Genomic DNA, 21270 nt, shown 5'->3' on the forward strand with positions numbered 1-21270 from the left:
GTTTAAATTGCTCTACAGTCTTAGCCTCTACCACCTCTAATGGGAGGCTATTCCACTTATCCACTACCCTTTCTGCAAAGTAATTTTTCCTTAAATTTCCCCTGAACCTCCCCCCTCTCCAGTCTCAGTGTATGTCCTCGAGTTCTAATACTTCTCTTCCTTGGAAGAATATTTCCCTCCTGGACTTTGTTAAAACCCTTGATATATTTGAAAGTTTCTATCATGTCACCTCTTTCCCTTCTCTGCTCCAAACTATACATATTGAGATTTCTTAGTCTTTCTGGGTATGTTTCCTGATGTAGGCCATGCACCATTTTAGTTGCCCTTCTTTGTACAGCCTCTAATGTAATAATATCCTTTTGAATATATGGCCTCCAGAATTGAACACAATATTCTAGATGAGGCCGTACTAATGACCTGTACAGTGGCATTATTACTTCTTTCTTTATGCAGCTGAATCCTCTCCCAATGCAGCCAAGCATCTTACTAGCCTTCCTCATTGCTTTGTTGCATTGCTTACCTGCCTTTAAGTCACCTGAAATAGTGACTCCTAGATTCTTTTCCTCCTTAGTAGTTTCCAGTAAAGTACCATTTATACTATAAGTAGCCTTTGGATTTTTGAGACCCAAGTGCGTGATTTTTAATTTTTTGGCATTAAACTGTAATTTCCACACTCTTGTCCATTCCTCTAGTCTACCTAGATCCTCAATCATTTGTTTTACCCCGCATGGTGTGTCTACCCTGTTGCATACCTTTGTGTCATCTGCAAAAAGGCATACTGTACTTTCCCTTTAATTCCATTTGCAATGTCACCAATAAAGATATTAAAAAGCACTGGTCCAAGTACAGATCCCAGGGGTACTCCACTTGGAACATTTCCATACTGTGAATAACTTGTATAGTTAATTTCTTTTCCAAAGTTTTTTTGGAAAAAGTCAGCTAAGTGGTTAAGTGCATGCTTAATGATGGAAAGGTCTGCAGGCTGCTAAACTGTATCTATCATGTGATTAACTTGGCAATCCAGCAAGAGCTATAAATCTTCCATGTAAACACAGCAAAATCAAAAGATATTTGCTATTAACGTCGCACAGTACAGCTAGTCCTAAGAGAGGTAAGAATTGTGTAACTCCTAGTAATAATATGTCTTGAGCATTCTGAAAAGCTTTCAAATTTTTTTTTAAAACAATTGTTGATGATTATAGGCTTGAAAAGCAATTCATAGTCTTCTAGACACTGGAGTGGGGATAACTATATAAGCTTATACTGCCTACCAGGATTTTTTGAGAGCATCCAGGTCAGTAGGTTTTTATTGAGAAAAAAATGTTTATTCACTTTTTTTTCAGCATTTTTAGAGTAACCACATAGTTTGCCATGTGAGGATGGCATTGGTTTGTACAGAATGTTTAGATCTCAGGTTCAGAATGTCAGTAATTAGGGGACATGCATAAAACCTGAACTGCAGAAAATGCATAAAACCTAAAATGCTGCACAAATGCTCTTTTGTGATTCCATGCACCTTTTTTTCTCACAAATACACAGATTTTTACTGGTAAGTAATCTGCTTGGTTGCTCAGTTTCTCATCTGATAGATTTCAGCTGATTGAGGCTATTCTTACTTAGGGGTCTATCAGTAGTGCTGCAAGAATGGCGGTATGGTGCGGTACGGATTACTGGTAAGAAATTCCCAGCCGGTACGCAGTACAGCTGGGTCGCCAACTTGCATGCACTGTGTCAGAGAGAAGAGAGCTCAACATGTGCCTCTGTGCTGCGAAGATCCACAATGCACTGAGCTACGAAGAGCTACAGTATTTGGGCAGGAGATAGAGGACACTGAGACTGAGCCACTTAGAATTTGACGGCAGATAAGAAGCACTTGGCCCATCTAGTCTGCCCCTTATGTTTATCCTTTAGGCAATCTCAACCCTGTTTGAACCTTATTTCTTTGTAAGGATATTCATATGTCTATCCTAAGCATGTTTAAATTGCTCTACAGTCTTAGCCTCTACCACCTCTGATGGGAGGCTATTCCACTTATCCACTACCCTTTCTGCAAAGTAATTTTTCCTTAAATTTCCCCTGAACCTCCCCCCTCTCCAGTCTCAGTGTATGTCCTCGAGTTCTAATACTTCTCTTCCATTGAAGAGTATTTCCCTCCTGGACTTTGTTAAAACCCTTGATATATTTGAAAGTTTCTATCATGTCCCCCCTTTCCCTTTTCTGCTCCAAACTATACATATTGAGATTTCTTAGTCTTTCTGGGTATGTTTTCTGATGTAGGCCATGCACCATTTTAGTTGCCCTTCTTTGTACAGCCTCTAATGTATTAATATCCTTTTGAATATATGGCCTCCAGAATTGAACACAGTATTCTAGATGAGGCCGTACCAATGACCTATACAGTGGCATTATTACTTCTTTCTTTCTGCTGCTGATTCCTCTCCCAATGCAGCCAAGCATCTTACTAGCCTTCCTCATTGCTTTATTACATTGCTTACCTGCCTTTAAGTCACCTGAAATAGTAACTCTTAGATCATTTACCTCCTCAGTAGTTTCCAGTAAAGTGCCATTAATACTCTTTGTAGCCTTTGGATTTTTGAGACCCAAGTGAATGATTTTGCATTTTTTGGAATTAAACTGTAATTTCCACACTCTTGACCAATCCTCTAGTCTACCTAGATCCTCAATCATTTGTTTTACCCCGCATGGTGTGTCTACCCTGTTGCATACCTTTGTGTCATCTGCAAAAATGCATACTGTACTTTCCCTTTAATTCCATTTGCAATGACACCAATAAAGATATTAAAAAGCACTGGTCCAAGTACAGATCCCTGGGGTACTGTACTTGTAACATTTCCCTCCTGTGAATAACTTGTATAGATCATTTTTTTACCAAAGTTTTTTTGGAAAAAGTCAGCTGAGTGGTTAAGTGCATGCTTAGAGATAGAAAGGTCTGTAGTCTGCCAAACTGTATCTATTATTTGATTAACTTGGCAAACCAGCAAGAGCTACAAATCTTCCATGTAAACACAGCAAAGTCAAAAGATATTTTCCGATTAATGTCGCATAGGAAAGCTAGTCTTAAGAGAGGTAGGAATTGTGTAATTCCTAGTAATAATATGTCTTGAGCTTTATGAAAAGCTTTAAAAAAATTTTTTTTTAAACAATTGTTGATAATTATAGGCTTGAATAGAAATTCATTGTCTTCTATACACTGGAATGGGGATAACTTTATAAGCTTATACTGCCTACCAGGAATTTTTGAGAGCATCTAGGTCAGTAGGTATTTATTGAAAAAAAAACTTTTTTATTCACTGTTTTTGAGCGTGATTATAGTAACCGCATAGTTTGTCATGTAAGGATGGCATTAGTGTGTACAGAATGTGTAGCTCTCAGGTTCAGAAAGTCAGTAATTAGGGGACATGCATAAAACCTGAACTGCAGAAAATGCATAAAACCTAAAATGCTGCACAAATGCTCTTTTGTGATTCCATGCACCTTTTTTTTTCTCACAAATGCACAGAGTTTTACTGATAAGTAATCTGCAGGGTTGCTCAGTTTCTCATCTGATAGATTTGAGCTGGTTAAGGCTATTCTTACTTAGGGGTCTATCAGTAGTGCTGCAAGTATGGAGGTATTAGGCTGTATGGAGCACCGGTAAGAAATTCCCAGCTGGTACGCAGTACAGCTGGGTCGCCAACTTGCATGCACTGTGTCATAGAGAAGAGAGCTCAGCATGTGCCTCTGTGCTTTGAAGAGCCACAATGCACTGAGCTACGAAGAGCTGCAGTATTTGGGCAGGAGATAGAGGACACTGAGACTGAGCCACTTAGAAGTTGACGGCAGATAAGAACCACTTGGCCCATCTAGTCTGCCCCATTTTTTATCCTTTAGGCAATCTCAACCCTGGTTGAACCTTATTTCTTTGTAAGGATATTCATATGTATATCCTAAGCATGTTTAAATTGCTCTACAGTCTTAGCCTCTACCACCTCTGATGGGAGGCTATTCCACTTATCCACTACCCTTTCTGCAAAGTAATTTTTCCTTAAATTTCCCCTGAACCTCCCCCCTCTCCAGTCTCAGTGTATCTCCTCGAGTTCTAATACTTCTCTTCATTTGGAGAATGTTTCCCTCCTGGACTTTGTTAAAACCCTTGATATATTTGAAAGTTTCTATCATGTCCCCCCTTTCCCTTCTCTGCTCCAAACTATACATATTGGGATTTCTTAGTCTTTCTGGGTATGTTTCCTGATGTAGGCCATGCACCATTTTAGTTGCCCTTCTTTGTACAGCCTCTAATGTAATAATATCCTTTTGAATATATGGCCTCCAGAATTGAACACAATATTCTAGATGAGGCCGTAATAATGACCTGTACAGTGGCATTATTACTTCTTTCTGCTACTGATTCCTCTCCCAATGCAGCCAAGCATCTTACTAGCCTTCCTCATCGCTTTGTTACATTGCTTACCTGCCTTTAATTCACCTGAAATAGTGACTCCTAGATCCTTTTCCTCCTCAGTAGTTTCCAGTAAAGTGCCATTAATACTAAATGTAGCCTTTGGATTTTTGAGACCCAAGTGCATGATTTTGCATTTTTTGGCATTAAACTGTAATTGCCAGACTCTTGACCATTCCTCTAGTCTACCTAGATCCTCAATCATTTGTTTTACAACGCATGGTGGGTCTACCCTGTTGCATACCTTTGTGTCATCTGCAAAAAGGCATACTGTGCTTTCCCTTAAATTCCATTTGCAATGTCACCAATAAAGATATTAAAAAGTACTGGTCCAAGTACAGATCCCTGGGGTACTCTACTTGTAACATTTCCCTCCTGTGAATAACTTGTATAGTTAATTTTTCCCCCAAAGTTTTTTGGAAAAAGTCAGCTAAGTGGTTAAGTGCATGCTTAGAGATGGAAAGGTCTGCAGGCTTCCAAACTGTATCTATCATGTGTTTACTTTGGCAATCCAACAAGAGCTATAAATCTTCCATGTAAACACAGCAAAGTCAAAAGATATTTTCCTATTAACATCGCAAAGGACAGCTAGTCTTAAAAGAGGTAAGAATTGTGTAATTCCTAGTAATAATATGTCTTGAGCATTCTGAAAAGCTTTCAATTTTTTTTAAACAATTGTTGATGATTATAGGCTTGAAAAGAAATTAATTGTCTTCTAGACACTGGAGTGCGGAAAACTAAATAAGCCTATACTGCCTACCAGGATTTTTTGAGAGCATCCAGGTCAATAGGTATTTATTGAGAAAAACTTTTTCATTCACTTTTTTTGAGCGTGGTTATAGTAACCACATAGTTTGTCATGTAAGGATGGCATTGGTTTGTACAGAATGTTTAGCTCTCAGGTTCAGAATGTCAGTAATTAGGGGACATGCATAAAACCTGAATTGCAGAAAATGCATACAACCTAAAATGCTGCACAAATGCTCTTTTGTGATTCCATGCATCCTTTTTCTCACAAATGCACAAAGTTTTACTGGTAAGTAATCTGCAGGGTTGCTCAGTTTCTCATCTGATAGATTTCAGCTGATTGAGGATATTCTTACTTAGGGGTCTATCAGTAGTGCTGCAAATATTGCGGTATGGGGCAGTAGGGAGCACCAGTAAGAAATTTCCAGTCGGTACGGAGTACAGCTGGGTCGCCAACTTGGCGACTGCTTCCAAATTCATCGACAACTTTGCTTCCTGGCTTCCTCACTTCCTCTCTTCTGACATTCCCTCCATTATCCTAGGCGATTTCAACATCCCTATTGACATCCCCACACAATACCCTGCCTCTAAACTCCTTAACCTCACCTCTTCACTTGGTCTCTCCCAGTGGACCTCCTCACCCTCCCATGTGAATGGGAGCTCACTGGATCTGGTCTTCTCTCACTGCTGTGATATTTCTGATTTTTCCAACTACCCATTTCCCCTCTATGACCACCACCTGCTCTCCTTTAACCTATCTCTCTCGACTTCCCCATCTCTACCTCCGAAGGCTACCATCACTAAGCGTAACATTGAAGCTATTGACACCACATTCCTTTCCTCCCTGTTTGATTCACTTCTCTCTCCTATTCTCTCTCTCTCATGCCCTGAACAAGCCACTTCCACATATAATGCATCCCTTACTTCTACTCTTGACTCTGTTGCTCCACCAACCGCTATTCACCCTCGCAAATTAACACCTCAACCCTGGCACACCAAATGCACCAGATATCTGCAAAAATGCTCACGTACTACTGAGCGACACTGGAGGAAATCACGCTCTAAGGCAGACTTCCTCCATTTCAAACTTATGCTCTCATCCTTCAGTGCTGCCCTTTCTCTTGCTAAACAGTCATACTTCAAGAACCTCATCTCCTCCCAGTCTTCCAACCCCCGGCGCCTCTTTGCCACTCTCAACTCACTCCTCTGCCCACCTCCACCTCGTCTCCCTTCCTCACTCTCTGCTCTTGACTTTGCCACTTACTTCACATCCAAAATTGACTCCATACGTCAAGACATCACATCACACCACACCAGACCATCAGTAACCAGCTTTCTCCCATCCCTTACCAACCCTCCCCATCCCTCGCACCTACTCTGACATCTTTCTCCCATGCATCTGGAGAGGAAGTCATGGCCCTCATTCGTTCCTGTCCCCTCACCACCTCCCCACTTGACCCTATCCCCTCCCGCCTCCTCTGCTACCTCTCTCCTTCTGCTTGTTCCCATCTTTCCCACCTTCTCAATCTGTCCCTCTCATCAGGCACTGTCCCCTCTGCCTTCAAGCATGCACTCATCTCTTCTATTCTTAAAAAACCAAAAACCTACACTTGATCCAAACACTCTCTACAACTACCGACCCATCTCTCTCCTCCCTTTTGCCTCCAAACTACTTGAGCGTATTGTCTACAACCGCCTTAGTTCCTTTCTTTCCTCACACTCACTGCTTGACCCATTCCACTCTGGCTTCCGTCCTCTCCACTCCACTGAAACTGCCCTTACAAAAGTATGCAATGACCTCCATGCTGCTAAATCTAAGGGACACTACTCTTTACTTATTCTACTTGATCTCTCTGCTGCTTTTGACACTGTGGACCATCCTCTCCTACTGCAAATTCTTCACTCCATTGGTCTGCGTGACACTGCCCTCTCTTGGCTGTCTTCCTACCTCTCTGACCGTTCATTCTCTGTCTCTTCTCATGACTCCACCTCCCCCTCACTTCCACTAACTGTAGGGGTACCCCAAGGTTCTGTCCTTGGTCCTCTTCTCTTCTCTCTCTATACGTTCTCACTAGGTAAGCTCATTAGTTCTTTTGGTTTCCAATATCATCTCTATGCTGATGACACCCAAATCTATCTTTCCTCTCCAGACCTCTCCCCTACTCTCCTCACTCGTATCTCCAACTGTCTCTCTGCTACCTCTTCCTGGATGTCCCAGCGCTTTCTTAGACTTAACATGTCTAAGACAGAGCTGATCATCTTTCCTTCCTCCCGCATAACCTCACCTCCTACAATCTCATTATCTATTGATGGCACTACTATCTCCTCTAGCCTCCAAGTGGGCTGTCTTGGAATAATCATTGACTCCTCCCTCTCCTTCAAACCACACATTCAGCACCTCTCACAAATCTGCCATTTTCATCTAAAAAATATTTCCAGGATCAGACCCTTTCTGACCCAGGATGCTACTAAGACTCTTATCCACTCACTGGTCATCTCAAGACTGGACTACTGTAATCTGCTCCTGACTGGCATTCCTGACAAATACCTCTCTCCACTTCAATATATCCTCAATGCTGCTGCCCGGCTCATCTTCCTCACCAAACGCACTACGTCCATCTCTCCTCTCTTACTAGACCTTCACTGGCTCCCCTTCCCTTTCTGAATCCATTTCAAGCTTCTCACACTCGCTTACAAAGCCCTCACCCACTCCTCTCCCATCTACATCTCTGACCTTATCTCCCTTTATACTCCCACCCGTCCTCTTCGCTCTGCTAATGCACGCCGACTCTCCTGCCTACGGATTACTTCCTCCCACTCCTACCTCCAAGATTTTTCACGTGCTGCACCACTTCTTTGGAATTCCCTACCTCTCCCCCTCAGACTCTCCACCTTTCTACAAAACTTCAAACGATCTCTCAAGACCCACTTCTTCACCAAACCCAGCCAAATCTCATCCTAACCCTCTGTTCTACGCACTCTAATGTACCCCATCTGTGTCACCCCTGTCTGTCTACCCCTCCCCTTTAGAATGTAAGCTCTCATGAGCATGGCCCTCTTCCCTCATGTGCTTATCCTTTCTTACTTTAATAATCTTCAACTGCACCACATCCAGCAGTCTTCTGCCACCTGATACTTATTCCAGTGTCATCTGCTGATGTAACTATGTTTATTTACCCTGTACTTGTCCTATACTGTCATCAACTGTAAGTTGCTGTTTTCCTGTTTGATTATTTGTTTATGTATTCTGTAATTGGATGCTGCGGAACCCTTGTGGTGCCATATAAATAAAGGATAATAATAATAATAATAATAATAACTTGCATGCATTGTGTCAGAGAGAGGAGAGTTTAGCATGTGCCTCTGCGCTGCAAAGATCCACAATTCATTGAGCTACGAAGAGCTGCAGTATTTGGGCAAGAGATATAGCCACTTAGAATTTGACAGCAGATAAGAACCACTTGGCCCATCTAGTCTGCCCCTTTTTTTAATCCTTTAGGCAATCTCAACCCTGTTTGAACCTTATTTCTTTGTAAGGATATTCATATGTCTATCCTGAGCATGTTTAAATTGCTCTACAGTTTTAGCCTCTACTACCTCTGATGGGAGGCTATTCCACTTATTCATTACCCTTTCTGCAAAGTAATTTTTCCTTAAATTTCCCCTGAACCTCCCCCCTTTACAGTCTCAGTGTATGTCCTCGAGTTCTAATACTTCTCTTCCTTTGAAGAATGTTTCCCTTCTGGACTTTGTTAAAACCCTTGATATATTTGAAAGTTTCTATCATGTCCCCTTTTTCCCTTCTCTGCTCCAAACTATACATATTGAGATTTCTTAGTCTTTCTGGGTATGTTTTCTGATGAAGCCATGCACCATTTTAGTTGCCCTTCTTTGTACAGCCTCTAATGTATTAATATCCTTTTGAATATATGGCCTCCAGAATTGAACACAATATTCTAGATGAGGCCGTACTAATGACCGGTACAGTGGCATTATTACTTCTTTCTTTCTGCTGCTGATTCCTCTCCCAATGCAGCCAAGCGTCTTACTAGCCTTCCTCATTGCTTTGTTACATTGCTTACCTGCCTTTAAGTCACCTGAAATAGTGATTCCTAGATCCTTTACCTCCTCAGTAGTTTCCATTAAAGTGCCATTAATACTATATGTAGCCTTTGGATTTTTAAGACCCAAGTGCATGATTTTGCATTTTTTGTCATTAATCTGTAATTGCTACACTCTTGACCATTCCTCTAGTCTACCTAGATCCTCAATCATTTGTTTTACCCCGCATAGTGTGTCTACCCTGTTGCATACCTTTGTGTCATCTGCAAAAAGGCATACTGTACTTTCCCTTTAATTCCATTTGTAATGTCACCAATAAAGATATTAAAAAGCACTGGTCCAAGTACAGATCCCTGGGGTACTCTACTTGTAACATTTCCCTCCTGTGAATAACTTGTATAGTTATTTTTTTCCCAAAGTTTTTTGGAAAAAGTCAGCTAAGTGGTTAAGTGCATGCTTAGAGATGGAAAGGTCTGTAGGCTTCCAAACTGTATCTATCATGTGATTAACTTGGCAATCCATCAAGAGCTACAAATTTTCCATGTAAACACAGCAAATTCAAAAGATATTTTGCTATTAACGTTGCACAGTACAGCTAGTCCAAAGAGAAGTAGGAATTGTGTAATTTCTAGTACTGATATGTCTTGAGCTTTCTGAAAAGCTTTCAAATATTTTTTTTAAAAACAATTGTTGATGATTATCGGCTTGAAAAGCAATTCATTGTCTTTTAGACACTGGAGTGGGGAAAACTATATAAGCTTATACTGCCTACCAGGATTTTTTTGAGAGCATCCAGGTCAGTAGGTATTTATTGAGAAAAACTTTTTTATTCACTTTTTTTTAGCGTGATTATAGTAACCGCATAATTTGCCATGTGAGGATGGCATTGGTTTGTACAGAATGTTTAGCTCTCAGGTTCAGAATGTCAGTAATTAGGGGACTTGCATAAAACCTTAACTGCAGAAAATACATAAAACCTAAAATGCTGCACAAATGCTCTTTTGTGATTCCATGCTCCTTCTTTTCTCACAAATGCACAGAGTTTTACTGTTAAGAAATCTGCAGGGTTGCTCAGTTTCTCATCTGATAGATTTCAGCTGATTGAGGCTATTCTTACTTAGGGGTCTATCAGTAGTGCTGCAAGTATGGCGGTATTGGGCGGTACGGAGTACCGGTAAGAAATTCCCAGCCGGTACTCAGTACAGCTGGGTCGCCAACTTGCATGCACTGTTTCATAGAGAGGAGATCTCAGCATGTGCCTCTGTGCTGCGAAGATCCACAATGCACTGAGCTACGAAGAGCTACAGTATTAGGGCAGGAGATAGAGGAAACTGAGACTGAGCCACTTAGAATTTGACGGCAGATAAGAACCACTTGGCCCATCTAGTCTGCCCCTTTTTTAATCCTTTAGGCAATCTCAACCCTGTTTGAACCTTATTTCTTTGTAAGGATATTCATATGTCTATCCTAAGCATGTTTACATTGCTCTACAGTCTTAGCCTCTACCACCTCTGATGGGAGGCTATTCCACTTATCCACTACCCTTTCTGCAAAGTAATTTTTCCTTAAATTTCCCCTGAACCTCCCCCTTCTCCAATCTCAGTGTATGTCCTCGAGTTCTAATACTTATCTTCCTTTGAAGAATGTTTCCCTCCTGAACTTTGTTAAGACCCTTGATATATTTGAAAGTTTCTAACATGTACCCCTTTTCCCTTCTTTCCTCCAAGCTATACATGTTAAAATATTTTAGCCTTTCTGGGTAAGTTTTGTGATGTAGGCCATGCACCATTTTAGTTGTCCTTCTTTGTACACTCTCTAATGTATTTATATCCTTCTGGAGATATGGTGTCCGGAACTGGGTACAGTATTCCAGATGGGGCCTTACCAATGACCTATACAGAGGCGTTATCAATTCTTTTTTCCTGCTACTGATTCCTCTCCCTATGCAACCAAGCATCTAACTTGCCTTTCTCATTGCTTTGTTGCATTGCTTTCCTGCCTTCAAGTCACTTGATATAGTGACTCCTAAATCCCTTTTCTCCTCAGTATTTTCCATTATAGTACCCTTGATACTATATTTAGCCTTTGGGTTTTTGAGACCTAAGTGCATGATTTTGCATTTTTTAGCATTAAGCTGTAGTTGCCACGGTCTTGACCATTTCTCAAGCCTACCTACCAATCATTTGTTTTACCTCTCCTGGTGTGTCTACACTGTTGCATATCTTCGTATCATCTGCAAAAAGGCATACTTTCCCTTCAATACCATTTGCAATGTCACCAACAGATATTAAAGAGAACTGGACCAAGTACAGATCCCTGGGATACTTCACTGATAACATTTCCCTCCATATATTGCACTCCATTTACTACAACTGTCTGTTTCTTATCCTGCAACCAGGTTTTATCCACTTAACTGTTTTATAATCCACCCCCACGCTTTCAAGTTTATTTAGCAGTCTGCAATGTGGGACAGTGTCAAATGCCTTACTAAGATATTCCACAACTCTTTCTTTTAATAGTTTTTCCATTACTTTCCCTACTACTGTTGTAGATGTAAGGCTTACTGGTCTGTAGTTACTTGCTTCTTCCTTGCTTCCACTTTTGTGCAGTTGAACTACATTTGCTCTTTTCCAATCCTCTGGAATGGCACCTGTATTTAGTGACTTGTGAATAATTCTGTCAAAGGTGTAACCAGCACATCTTTTAGCTCTTTGAGTATCCTTGGGTGTGTCCCATCCGGCCCCATTGCTTTATCCACTTTTAGTTTTGAAAGCTCTGTTAGGACCTTAATCTCTGTAAATGTACTTTCATCTACCTTATTTTTATGAATATCCTTGCAACTTAACTGTGGCCCCATCCCTTCTCCTTCTGTAGTAAATACTGAGCAAAAATAATTATTTAGGTGATCTGCTATTGCCTTGTCTCCATCCACCAAATGCTTACTCTCTGTCTTAAGTCTTATTATTCCTCCATTTGATTTTATCCTTTCACTTATATACTTAAAAAAAGTTTTTCCACCTTTATCTACTGACTGGGCCATTTTCTCCTCAGCTTCTGCCTTTGCACGTCTGATCACTTTCTTAGCATCCTTCCATCTGTCAAGATACACCATTTTGCTGTTATTATTTTGAGTCTGTTTGTATTTCCTAAAAGCCAACTTTTTTGCTTTCACACTAGTTGATACTTCTTGCGTGAACCACACTGGCTTCCTTTTCTTTGTGCTTTTTCTAACCCTTTTGATACAAAGGTCTGTTGCACTTAGTGTTGTACTTTTCAGTTTTTCCCACCTCACCTGCACTCCTTACAAGTTCCTCCAGTCCGCCAATGAATCACTTAAACATGTCACCAATTTTTTCAAAGTCAGCATTTTTAAAATCCAAAACCTTTGTTTTTGTGTGACAGGAGTTGGATCCTGTCTGTCACGATCCGGGTAATTGGACACCATTACTTACCATCCAAATGTCTCCTGAGGCTGGCTCAGTGTTCCAGGGCCAGATCTCAGCGGTGTAGCTGAGATCCATAATCTGTATTTCCCTCCTGTCATCCCGCAAGCGCCGTCAGAGCGGTCTTATGTTGTTTCAGATTGGCGTCTCCGACCCGCCGCGGCCTCCACCGCCGCTCCTATATTTACAATTTACAGAGTCTTCAGGATAGCGTCTACTGTCTGCTGCGGCTCCTGATGTCGCTTGGGAGTTACAGTGTTCAAGTGGTATGTGCGACGGCTCTTGCTCTCTGTGGCATCCGCCACCATTACTACTGAACTTTCCACATGGTTTTCTCAAACTAACGTTTCCCTCCAAGCGCTGCATGGGTGCAGCCATGTTGGTTTCAGTCATGTGATTCACTTTGCTCCAATTCGCTGCTCCACTGAAATCTGCATGATTGTTCTGCCAGTGCCTGCCTCCCTGCAGGTATAAATATCCTGTGTCTGGGCCTAGAATCTGTCAGTGCTTTGGTTGTAAAACCTTGTGTTACCAGGTCTCTCCTTGCTGTGGACATTGCTGTTACAGGTTTCCAGCTCCTGCTCTCAACCTCCACTAGAGACCCGCACCAAACTTCCACCTTGCGGTGCCGCCTGACTCCCCAGTGCTCTGCCTTTGTCACTCCTGGCTATTGTTACGCCAGCTTCCAGCACCAAGTTTACAGTGGTGTTTCATCTCCTCACAATCACAGTGTTCTGCCGCTGTTCATCTATTGTTTCATCGCACTCAAGCATCATACCAGCACAGTACTTGTTATTTGGTCATCTGACCGGTTCCGTCCGGTATGCTCAGCAGTTTAGCACATTACCCAGTATTGCCAGATTTTAAGGAACACCTGCTGGCTAGTTCCTTTATTCTACTTCAGTATCCTGCAGACAGGTTCTCTGGTTAAGGACATACCAACTCCTGGTCTATAAGAATTGTACGTGATATTACCAGTGCCCTGTGACATCCACTATTCTGCACACTTTAAGGAACTGTGGTCATTTCTGCATTCATTATATTCATGCAAAGTACTAATGCTGTGTTTAAGGAACTGTGCTCAATAAAATTCATTGACTTTTATCTCATTTGTCGTGGTCACATCTTCGGGCATTTATACTGTAGCTTATCTGCATGTCTAGGGGTCTGATCCAACCCTCCAAGTTTAAGTTTATCTCAGCCCCTACAACTTCATCAGCTCCAGCCCTCAGTTGTGACACTGTCTTTATACTAAACCATACAGCTTGATGATCACTGGATCCCAGGTGCTCACCCACATATATGTCGGATATCCTGTCACCATTTGTAATAATTAAATCTAATATTGATTCTTTGCAAGTGGCTCCCTCACCAATTGCTTGAGAGATGCTCCCTGTAAGGAATGTAGAAATTTGCTACTTGTAGCTGAACTTGCAAAAGACCTCTCCCAATTTACATCAGGTAAATTAAAGTCTCCCATGATTATGACTTCTCCCTTTAAAGCCATTTTAGTGATGTCCAACAATAGGTTCCTGTCCAAATCCTGCCAATGGCCTGGTGGTCTATAGATCACCCCAATGCGAATAATGGCCCTCATTCCGAGTTGTTCGCTCGTTAGTGGTTTTCGCAACGGAGCGATTTGTCGCAAACTGCACATGCGCAATGTTCGCAGTGCGTCTGCGCCAAGTAAATTTGCCAAAAAGTTAGGTATTTTACTCACGGCTTAACGAAGAAATTTCTTCGTTCAGGTGATCGGAGTGTGATTGACAGGAAGTGGGTGTTTCTGGGCGGAAACTGTCCGTTTTATGGGTGTGTGCGGAAAAACGCTGCCGTTTCTGGGAAAAACGCGGGAGTGGCTGGAGAAACGGATGAGTGTCTGGGCGAACGCTGGGTGTGTTTGTGACGTTCAAACCAGGAACGAAACTGACTGAACTGATCGCAGTGGCAGAGTAAGTCCCGAGCTACTCAGAAACTACAAAGAAATTTCTATTCGCAATTATGCGAATCTTTCATTCGCAATTCTGCAAAGCTAAGATTCACTCCCAGTAGGCGGCGGCTTAGCGTGTGCAAAGTTGCTAAAAGCAGCTAGTGAGCGAACAACTCGGAATGAGGGCCATTGTCCTTCTCCCCGGTTTCTATGGTGACCCAAAGGGCCTCAGTTTTATCTTTAATATTTTGTTTTAAAGTAGCATTTATGCTTTTTTCACACACATTGCTTCCCCTCCTCCTATTCTTCCCAATATATCCTTCCTAAATAAATTGTATCCGGGTATAGCTACTGTATGTCCCAGTAATGATTCTCATTGCACCATGACTCTGTTATTGCCACAAAATCCTTGTCATTATCGCAGTTAGCTCTGAAATGTTGTCTCCTAAGCTCCTAGCATTTGCACACATAGCTTTAAGAATTTTGTCTGTGCATCTGTTATTAGTAGCCATGTCCAGACAGTACAAAATAAATGACAAGTTGAAAGTTGAAATTACCTGTTTGGTGATGTTGCTCAGTTGGTATTTTTTTTTTTACTAATCAGGAATCACACTCTATCCTTTACACCACGACTACATATCACTAAATGTAAAGATGGATTAAACCTGACCACAAATGGCCAAATGATCAAATGAGGTAAACACCAGACAGCATGCAATAATAAACTATGTTTCACTGAGCAACTTCCCCGCACATGCAATGCCAATTACAAGCCAATAAGTATATCAAAAAACATACATGAGTTTGCATAAGAGAGAACTGTAGTGAGCAGACTGGGGATGTCTTTTCATAGTTTAAAAAGACAGATAACATAGGTACAGGTGAGAATTCAGATGTTTTTGGTAAGCTACTGTATAGACATAAATTTGAGTAGTTGCAGATGAAGTGAAAAGGTCTTGCAGCATTCCAAACACAGATTTAAGTTATAAGTGTGTAGGTTACTAAGACTGGAGTAGTTTGATGTGTAGAGGAATTGGACTCACATTTGTTTGAAATCAGTCCTTCAGTGGTCCTGATTGTCGATTGATTGTTGTCCTTCTGTTTACCTTTGGTTTAACGTTGGTGTAACGTCAAAATTATGTTTAAAATTGTAGTTATGCTTTGAATAATGTCCTTTGAATTAATGGCCACAAGACTATGGCCCAAGCCTCCTTAATGCTCTTTAAGTAATGGACCAAGCATGTGAATACACTTTACACCCAACTCCAATGATCCCTCCCCCAGCAATGGCTAGTAATAAAACAGTTTAAAGAAAACAAGCTAACATACCAACCACTGAGATTTATCTGAGTCATGCCCTCATGCCTATACTCAGGAGATAACATTCCAATTTATCAATTGCAACCCATCATGTGCATAAGCAATTTAATAAAAAAACATATTTCTTATGCCTATAGCAATGCTATAATTCTTATCACCCAATTTGCTAATTAGTAATTCAGTGCAATCAGTAGTGATAATCTGCAGCTCTCATTTTCAATAAACCTAGACAAGTATATATTCACAAGCTGTCATCTGGGTGCAATGTTCTGCAGGAGGCTAGTAGATGGAATTACCTAGACAAGTATATATTCATAAGCAGTCATTTGGGTGCAATGTTCTGCAGGAGGCTAGTAGATGGAATTACCTGTTGAAGAGAAGGAAGAAGTATGGTCACAATTGTCGCACCCTGTGCTTGTTTTAAATATGGGGGTGAGGAAGCACGAAATTCTATTTCTTTCACAGAGCACCAATGTATCTAGTTATGGCTCTGCTGATATGTTATAACTCTTGTACCTAGTTAAGACATAAATTAAGTGAAATGGAGCAGAATAGTAGAAGACAAACATTAAAAGTTAAAATGATCAAAATAATTTGTAATGATAAGTTTTCACCATGCCCATTTTGCAAAGTATTCCGAGATCTCCAAATGTGCTATAGGTGCATCCCCCTTTAGCACAAGTGTTTTCAAGGACCAGGATTGGGTGTGTCCCTTGCAATGCACTTGGCATACATAGGGCCTAATTCAGACCTGATTGCTGGGCAGCAATTTTTGCAGCTCTGTGATCAGATAGTTGCCGCCTACTGGGGGAGTGTATTTTAGCTGTGCAAGTGTGCAAACGCATGTGCAGCAGAGCTGCACAAACTGATTTTGTGCAGTTTCTACGCAGCACAGGACTTACTTAGCCACTGCGATCACTTCAGCCTGTCCAGGACTGGAATTAACATCAGACCTTCCAACGCTTGGATATGCCTGCATTTTTCCAGACACTCCCTGAAAATTGCCAGTTGCCACCCACAAATGCCCTCTTCCTGTCAGTCACCATGCGATCGCCCGTGCAATCACTTTTTTCGCACCATCCCATCGCTATGCACCGATCCCTGTTTATGCGGACCATCATGCCTGCGCATTGCGGTGCATACGCATGCGCAGTTCAGACCTGATCGCAGGCTGTGAGAAAACACAGCCTAGCGATCAGGTCTGAATTACCCCCATAGTTAAGTGAATGTGCACAAATAAGACTACAATATGGGTTCTTATTTCTTATAGTTAGGTAATCAGCTTTAGTGTACTGAACGTAGATTCACTTGGAACTGAATACTGACCATGCTGGAAAATCAAAACATAATGTTCTATGGGGGCTAATTCAGCATCAGACACTGATCTGCTGAAATCGCTATGGAGCAATTTCAGTATGCATAAGGTCATAAACTGCATTCTCTTCAGAGAGAAACCTAGAGGGAGCGGGAATGGAATATCGACGCCGCGTTCTGTGGGCGTTGATGCTCCATTTCAGGGGCGCGGTCCAGACAACAGAGGAGTGTCCGGACTGTTACTGTGGTGATTTGCTGAGGCTGTGTGATGTCCCACGCAGCCATAGCAATAAAAAAATGGCAGGTAGCCGCCTGCCTTTGCAGCTATACCGTGTAGGCAGGGGACAACCCTAATCATGCGAGCGCATTGCTGTATAGTGATGCATGTTAGCAGGGGGGGGGGGGGGGGGACCCTACTGAAAAGAGTTGTAGTTTTGCTACTTTTTGCAAAACTACAACTTTTGCTGAATTAGGTCCATGGTACAGTACAGGAAAGTACATTTCTAACCTGGTTAATCAATAATAAATAGAGCAGTTTGCATTGATCACTAAAGTTACAATTTTCAAATCTGAAAAACAAATCAGAGCACATAGGTGGTCATTCCGAGTTGATCGCTCGCTAGCTGCTTTTAGCAGCATTGCAAACGCTAGGCAGCCGCCCTCTGGGAGTGTATCTTAGCTTAGCAGAATAGCAAACGAAAGATTAGCAGAACTGCTACTAAATATTTTCTTGCAGTTTCTGAGTAGCTCCAGACCTACTCCTAGATTGCGATCAGCTCAGTCCGTTTAGTTCCTGGTTTGACATCACAAACACACCCTGCATTCGGCCAGCCACTCACCCGTTTCTCCAGACACTCCTGCATTTTTGCCTGACAAGCCTGCGTTTTTTAGCACACTCCCGGAAAATGCTCAGTTACCACCCAGAAATGCCCCTTTCCTGTCAATGATTCACAATCAGCAGTGCGACTGAAAAGCTTTGCACGAACACCAGCAAATCTACTAAGTTTTGTGTTAAATAACTTAGCGCATGCGCTCTGCGTACCATGCGCATGCGCATTTAGCAACAAATCGCAGCATAGCGAAAATCGGCAACGAGCGAAGAACTCGGAATGACCCAAATAGAACCAAATCATGTCAGTTATTCCATACAGTACATATTATTTTTTTATTTCTAATAATTATATGCATTATTTTAATAACCTGTTTCTTTTTCCTGAAGTATTTAAGAGAATCCAACACAGTGTGAATCTTTCTGAGAAGAAAAGAACATGGAGAACAATCAAAAATACATTGATGACTTTAACCCTTCAGAATACTACCAGACATACTATGCGGTAGGAACAGAAATTTTATCTGGAGAATGGAGAGAATTTGCACTGAAGATGCTTCATGAAACATTTACTAAAGGTAAATATTTAACAGTGGAAAAATGGATAAATAATTGCATACATTATACAGCAGTATAAGCACTATTAATGATAAATTGATTTATGTATTAGTTGTAGCTATGGTAATCAAGTTACCACTGAGTTCCCAGAATGTGTGTTTAATGCTATAAGCAAACTTCCTGGATTCACTTTGCAAGATACAGTACTGCTTGTATTGACCCTACATTTGTACATTACGAGCTGGTCACATTTTAACAGAAGTTTTAGTACAGTATTTTATTTTTTTATGCAGTGGCAACAATAAAAAATATACTGTACCTTGTTTTTTTTTTCTGACAAACGTTGATTCTACATGCAGGTTTTGCACAGTCATTGATAATTATCTGGAGTGCTGAACCTGTGCTGTTTACATATAAGAAGTGTGACTGTTACATGACGAGACTGATGTTATAATTTATGTATAACTATTAAAGTACATTTTAACTCCATTCCTCTTCTTTGTACTCCCATTCTGCTTCTACACACTGCTGCATTCTTATTTTCTATTTCTCTCTGCTCGACAGTGAGAAGCCTTGGAACCATCTTAGCACAAACTTTTGTCATGTTAAGATCTTGATGCAAAACTTGCCTAACAGTTTCTTTGTCACTGTTTTCCATTTCTGCGATCATTCAGATGCGGAGTCGACGGTCAGCGCAAGCAGTTTTGTAAAATGTTTTATACATTTTCTTTTGTTTTTGATGTGCAAGGTCTTCCGGGATATTCATCATCTTCAACATCCTCACGACCATCACTAAATGCTTTATGCTACTCAAACACACGTGCACATGATATACAATCTGCCCCATAAGACTCGATTAGCATACAAATGATGGTTATTTTGCCCAATTTAACTAAACACTTTAAGTTAACACATTGCTCTACTTTTGAACTAAGCATTTTTACCATGCATGGGAAATCACAAGTTCTTTGAATTTTATATATATATATATATATATATATATATATACACACACACACACACACACACACACACACACACACACACACACACACACACACACACACACAGTGGATCTGGAAAGTATTCACAGCACTTCACGTTTGCAAATTTATTAAAAATAAAGAACTAAGAAATCACATGTACAGTATATAAGTATTCACAGCCTTTGCCATGAAGCTCAAAATTGAGCTCAGGTGCATCCTGTTTCCACTGATAATCCTTGAGATGTTCCTACAGCTTAATTGGAGTCCACATGTGGAAAATTCAGTTAATTTGACATGATTTGGATGTACACACACCTGTCTATATAAGGTCCAACATTTGACAGTGCATGTCTGAGCACAAACCAAGCATGAAGTCAAAGGAATTGTCTGTAGACCTCAGAGACAGGATTGTCTCAAGGCACAAATTTGGGGAAGTATACAGAAAAATATCTGCTGCTTTGAAAGTCCCGATGAGCACAGTGGCCTCCATCATCCATAAATGAAAGAAGTTAAGAACCGCCAAGACTCTTCCTAGAGCTGGCCGGGCGTCTAAACTGAGCGATCGGGGAAGAAGGGCCCTAGTGAGGGAGGTGACTAAGAACCTGATGGTCACTCTGTTAGAGCTACAGCATTCCTCTGTGGAGAGAGGAGAACCTACCAGGACAACCATCTCTGCAGCAATCCACCAATCAGGCCCGTATGGTAGAGTGGCCAGATGGAAGCCACTCCTCAGTAAAAGCACATTGCAGCCCACCTGGAGTTTGCCATATTGCACCTGAAAGACTCTAAGACCATGAGAATCAAGATTCTCTGGTCTGATGAGACAAATAATGAACTCTTTGGTGTGAATGTTAGGCATCATCTTTGGAGGAAACCAGGCACTGCTCATCACCAGACCAATACCATCACTACAGTGAAGCATGGTGGTGGCAGCATCATGCTTTGGGAATGTTTTTCTGTGGTATGAACTGAGAGACTAGTCAGGATAGAGGGAAAGATGAATGCAGCAATGTAAGAGACATCCTGGAAAAAAACCTGCACCAGAGCACTCTTGACCTCAGACTGGGGTGACGGATCATCTTTCAGCAGGACAACGACCCTAAGCACAAAGCCAAGATATCAAAGGAGTGGCTTCAGGACAACTCTGTGAATGTCCTTGACTGGCCCAGCCAGAGCCCAGACTTGAATCCAATTGAACATCTCTGGAGAGATCTGAAAATGGCTGTGAACCGACGCTTCCCATCCACCCTGATGGAACTTGAGAGGTGCTGAAAAGGAGAATGGGTGAAATTGCCCAAAGATAGGTGTGCCAAGCTTGTGGCATCATATTTAAAAAGACTTGAGGCTATAATTGTTGCCAAAGGTGCATTAACAAAGTACTGAGCAAAAGTTGTAAATACTTATATACATGTGATTTCTTAGTTTTTTATTTTTATTAAATTTGCAAAAATCTCAAAAACACTTTATTCATGTTGTCATTATGGGCCATTGTGTGTAGAATTTTGAGAGAAAAAATTAATTTATTCCATTTTGTAATAAGGCTGTAACATAAAATATGGAAAAACTGAAGCAATGCAAATACTTTCTGGATGCACTATGTATGTATATATATATATATATATATA

General features: G+C 41.2%; 1 protein-coding gene across 2 annotated transcripts in view; it reads left to right on the forward strand.

Annotated features, from left to right (window-relative positions):
* The first annotated feature begins 1038 nt into the window (after positions 1–1038).
* Positions 1039–21270, forward strand: part of LOC134965493 (nicotinamide N-methyltransferase-like) — a 67612-nt gene continuing 47380 nt past the window's right edge. Inside the window, exons 1-2 of one of the 2 annotated variants that reach the window (XM_063941897.1) lie at positions 1039–1111; positions 18492–18679. In XM_063941897.1, the coding sequence (XP_063797967.1) occupies positions 18541–18679 (139 nt within the window). In that variant the 5' untranslated portion in view covers positions 1039–1111; positions 18492–18540. Of the gene's footprint in view, positions 1112–1235; positions 1295–18491; positions 18680–21270 lie in introns of those variants that run through there. The other variant, XM_063941898.1, reaches the window with a different exon arrangement.

Source organism: Pseudophryne corroboree, chromosome 10 (genome assembly GCF_028390025.1).
Source record: "Pseudophryne corroboree isolate aPseCor3 chromosome 10, aPseCor3.hap2, whole genome shotgun sequence".
NCBI lineage: Eukaryota > Metazoa > Chordata > Amphibia > Anura > Myobatrachidae > Pseudophryne > Pseudophryne corroboree.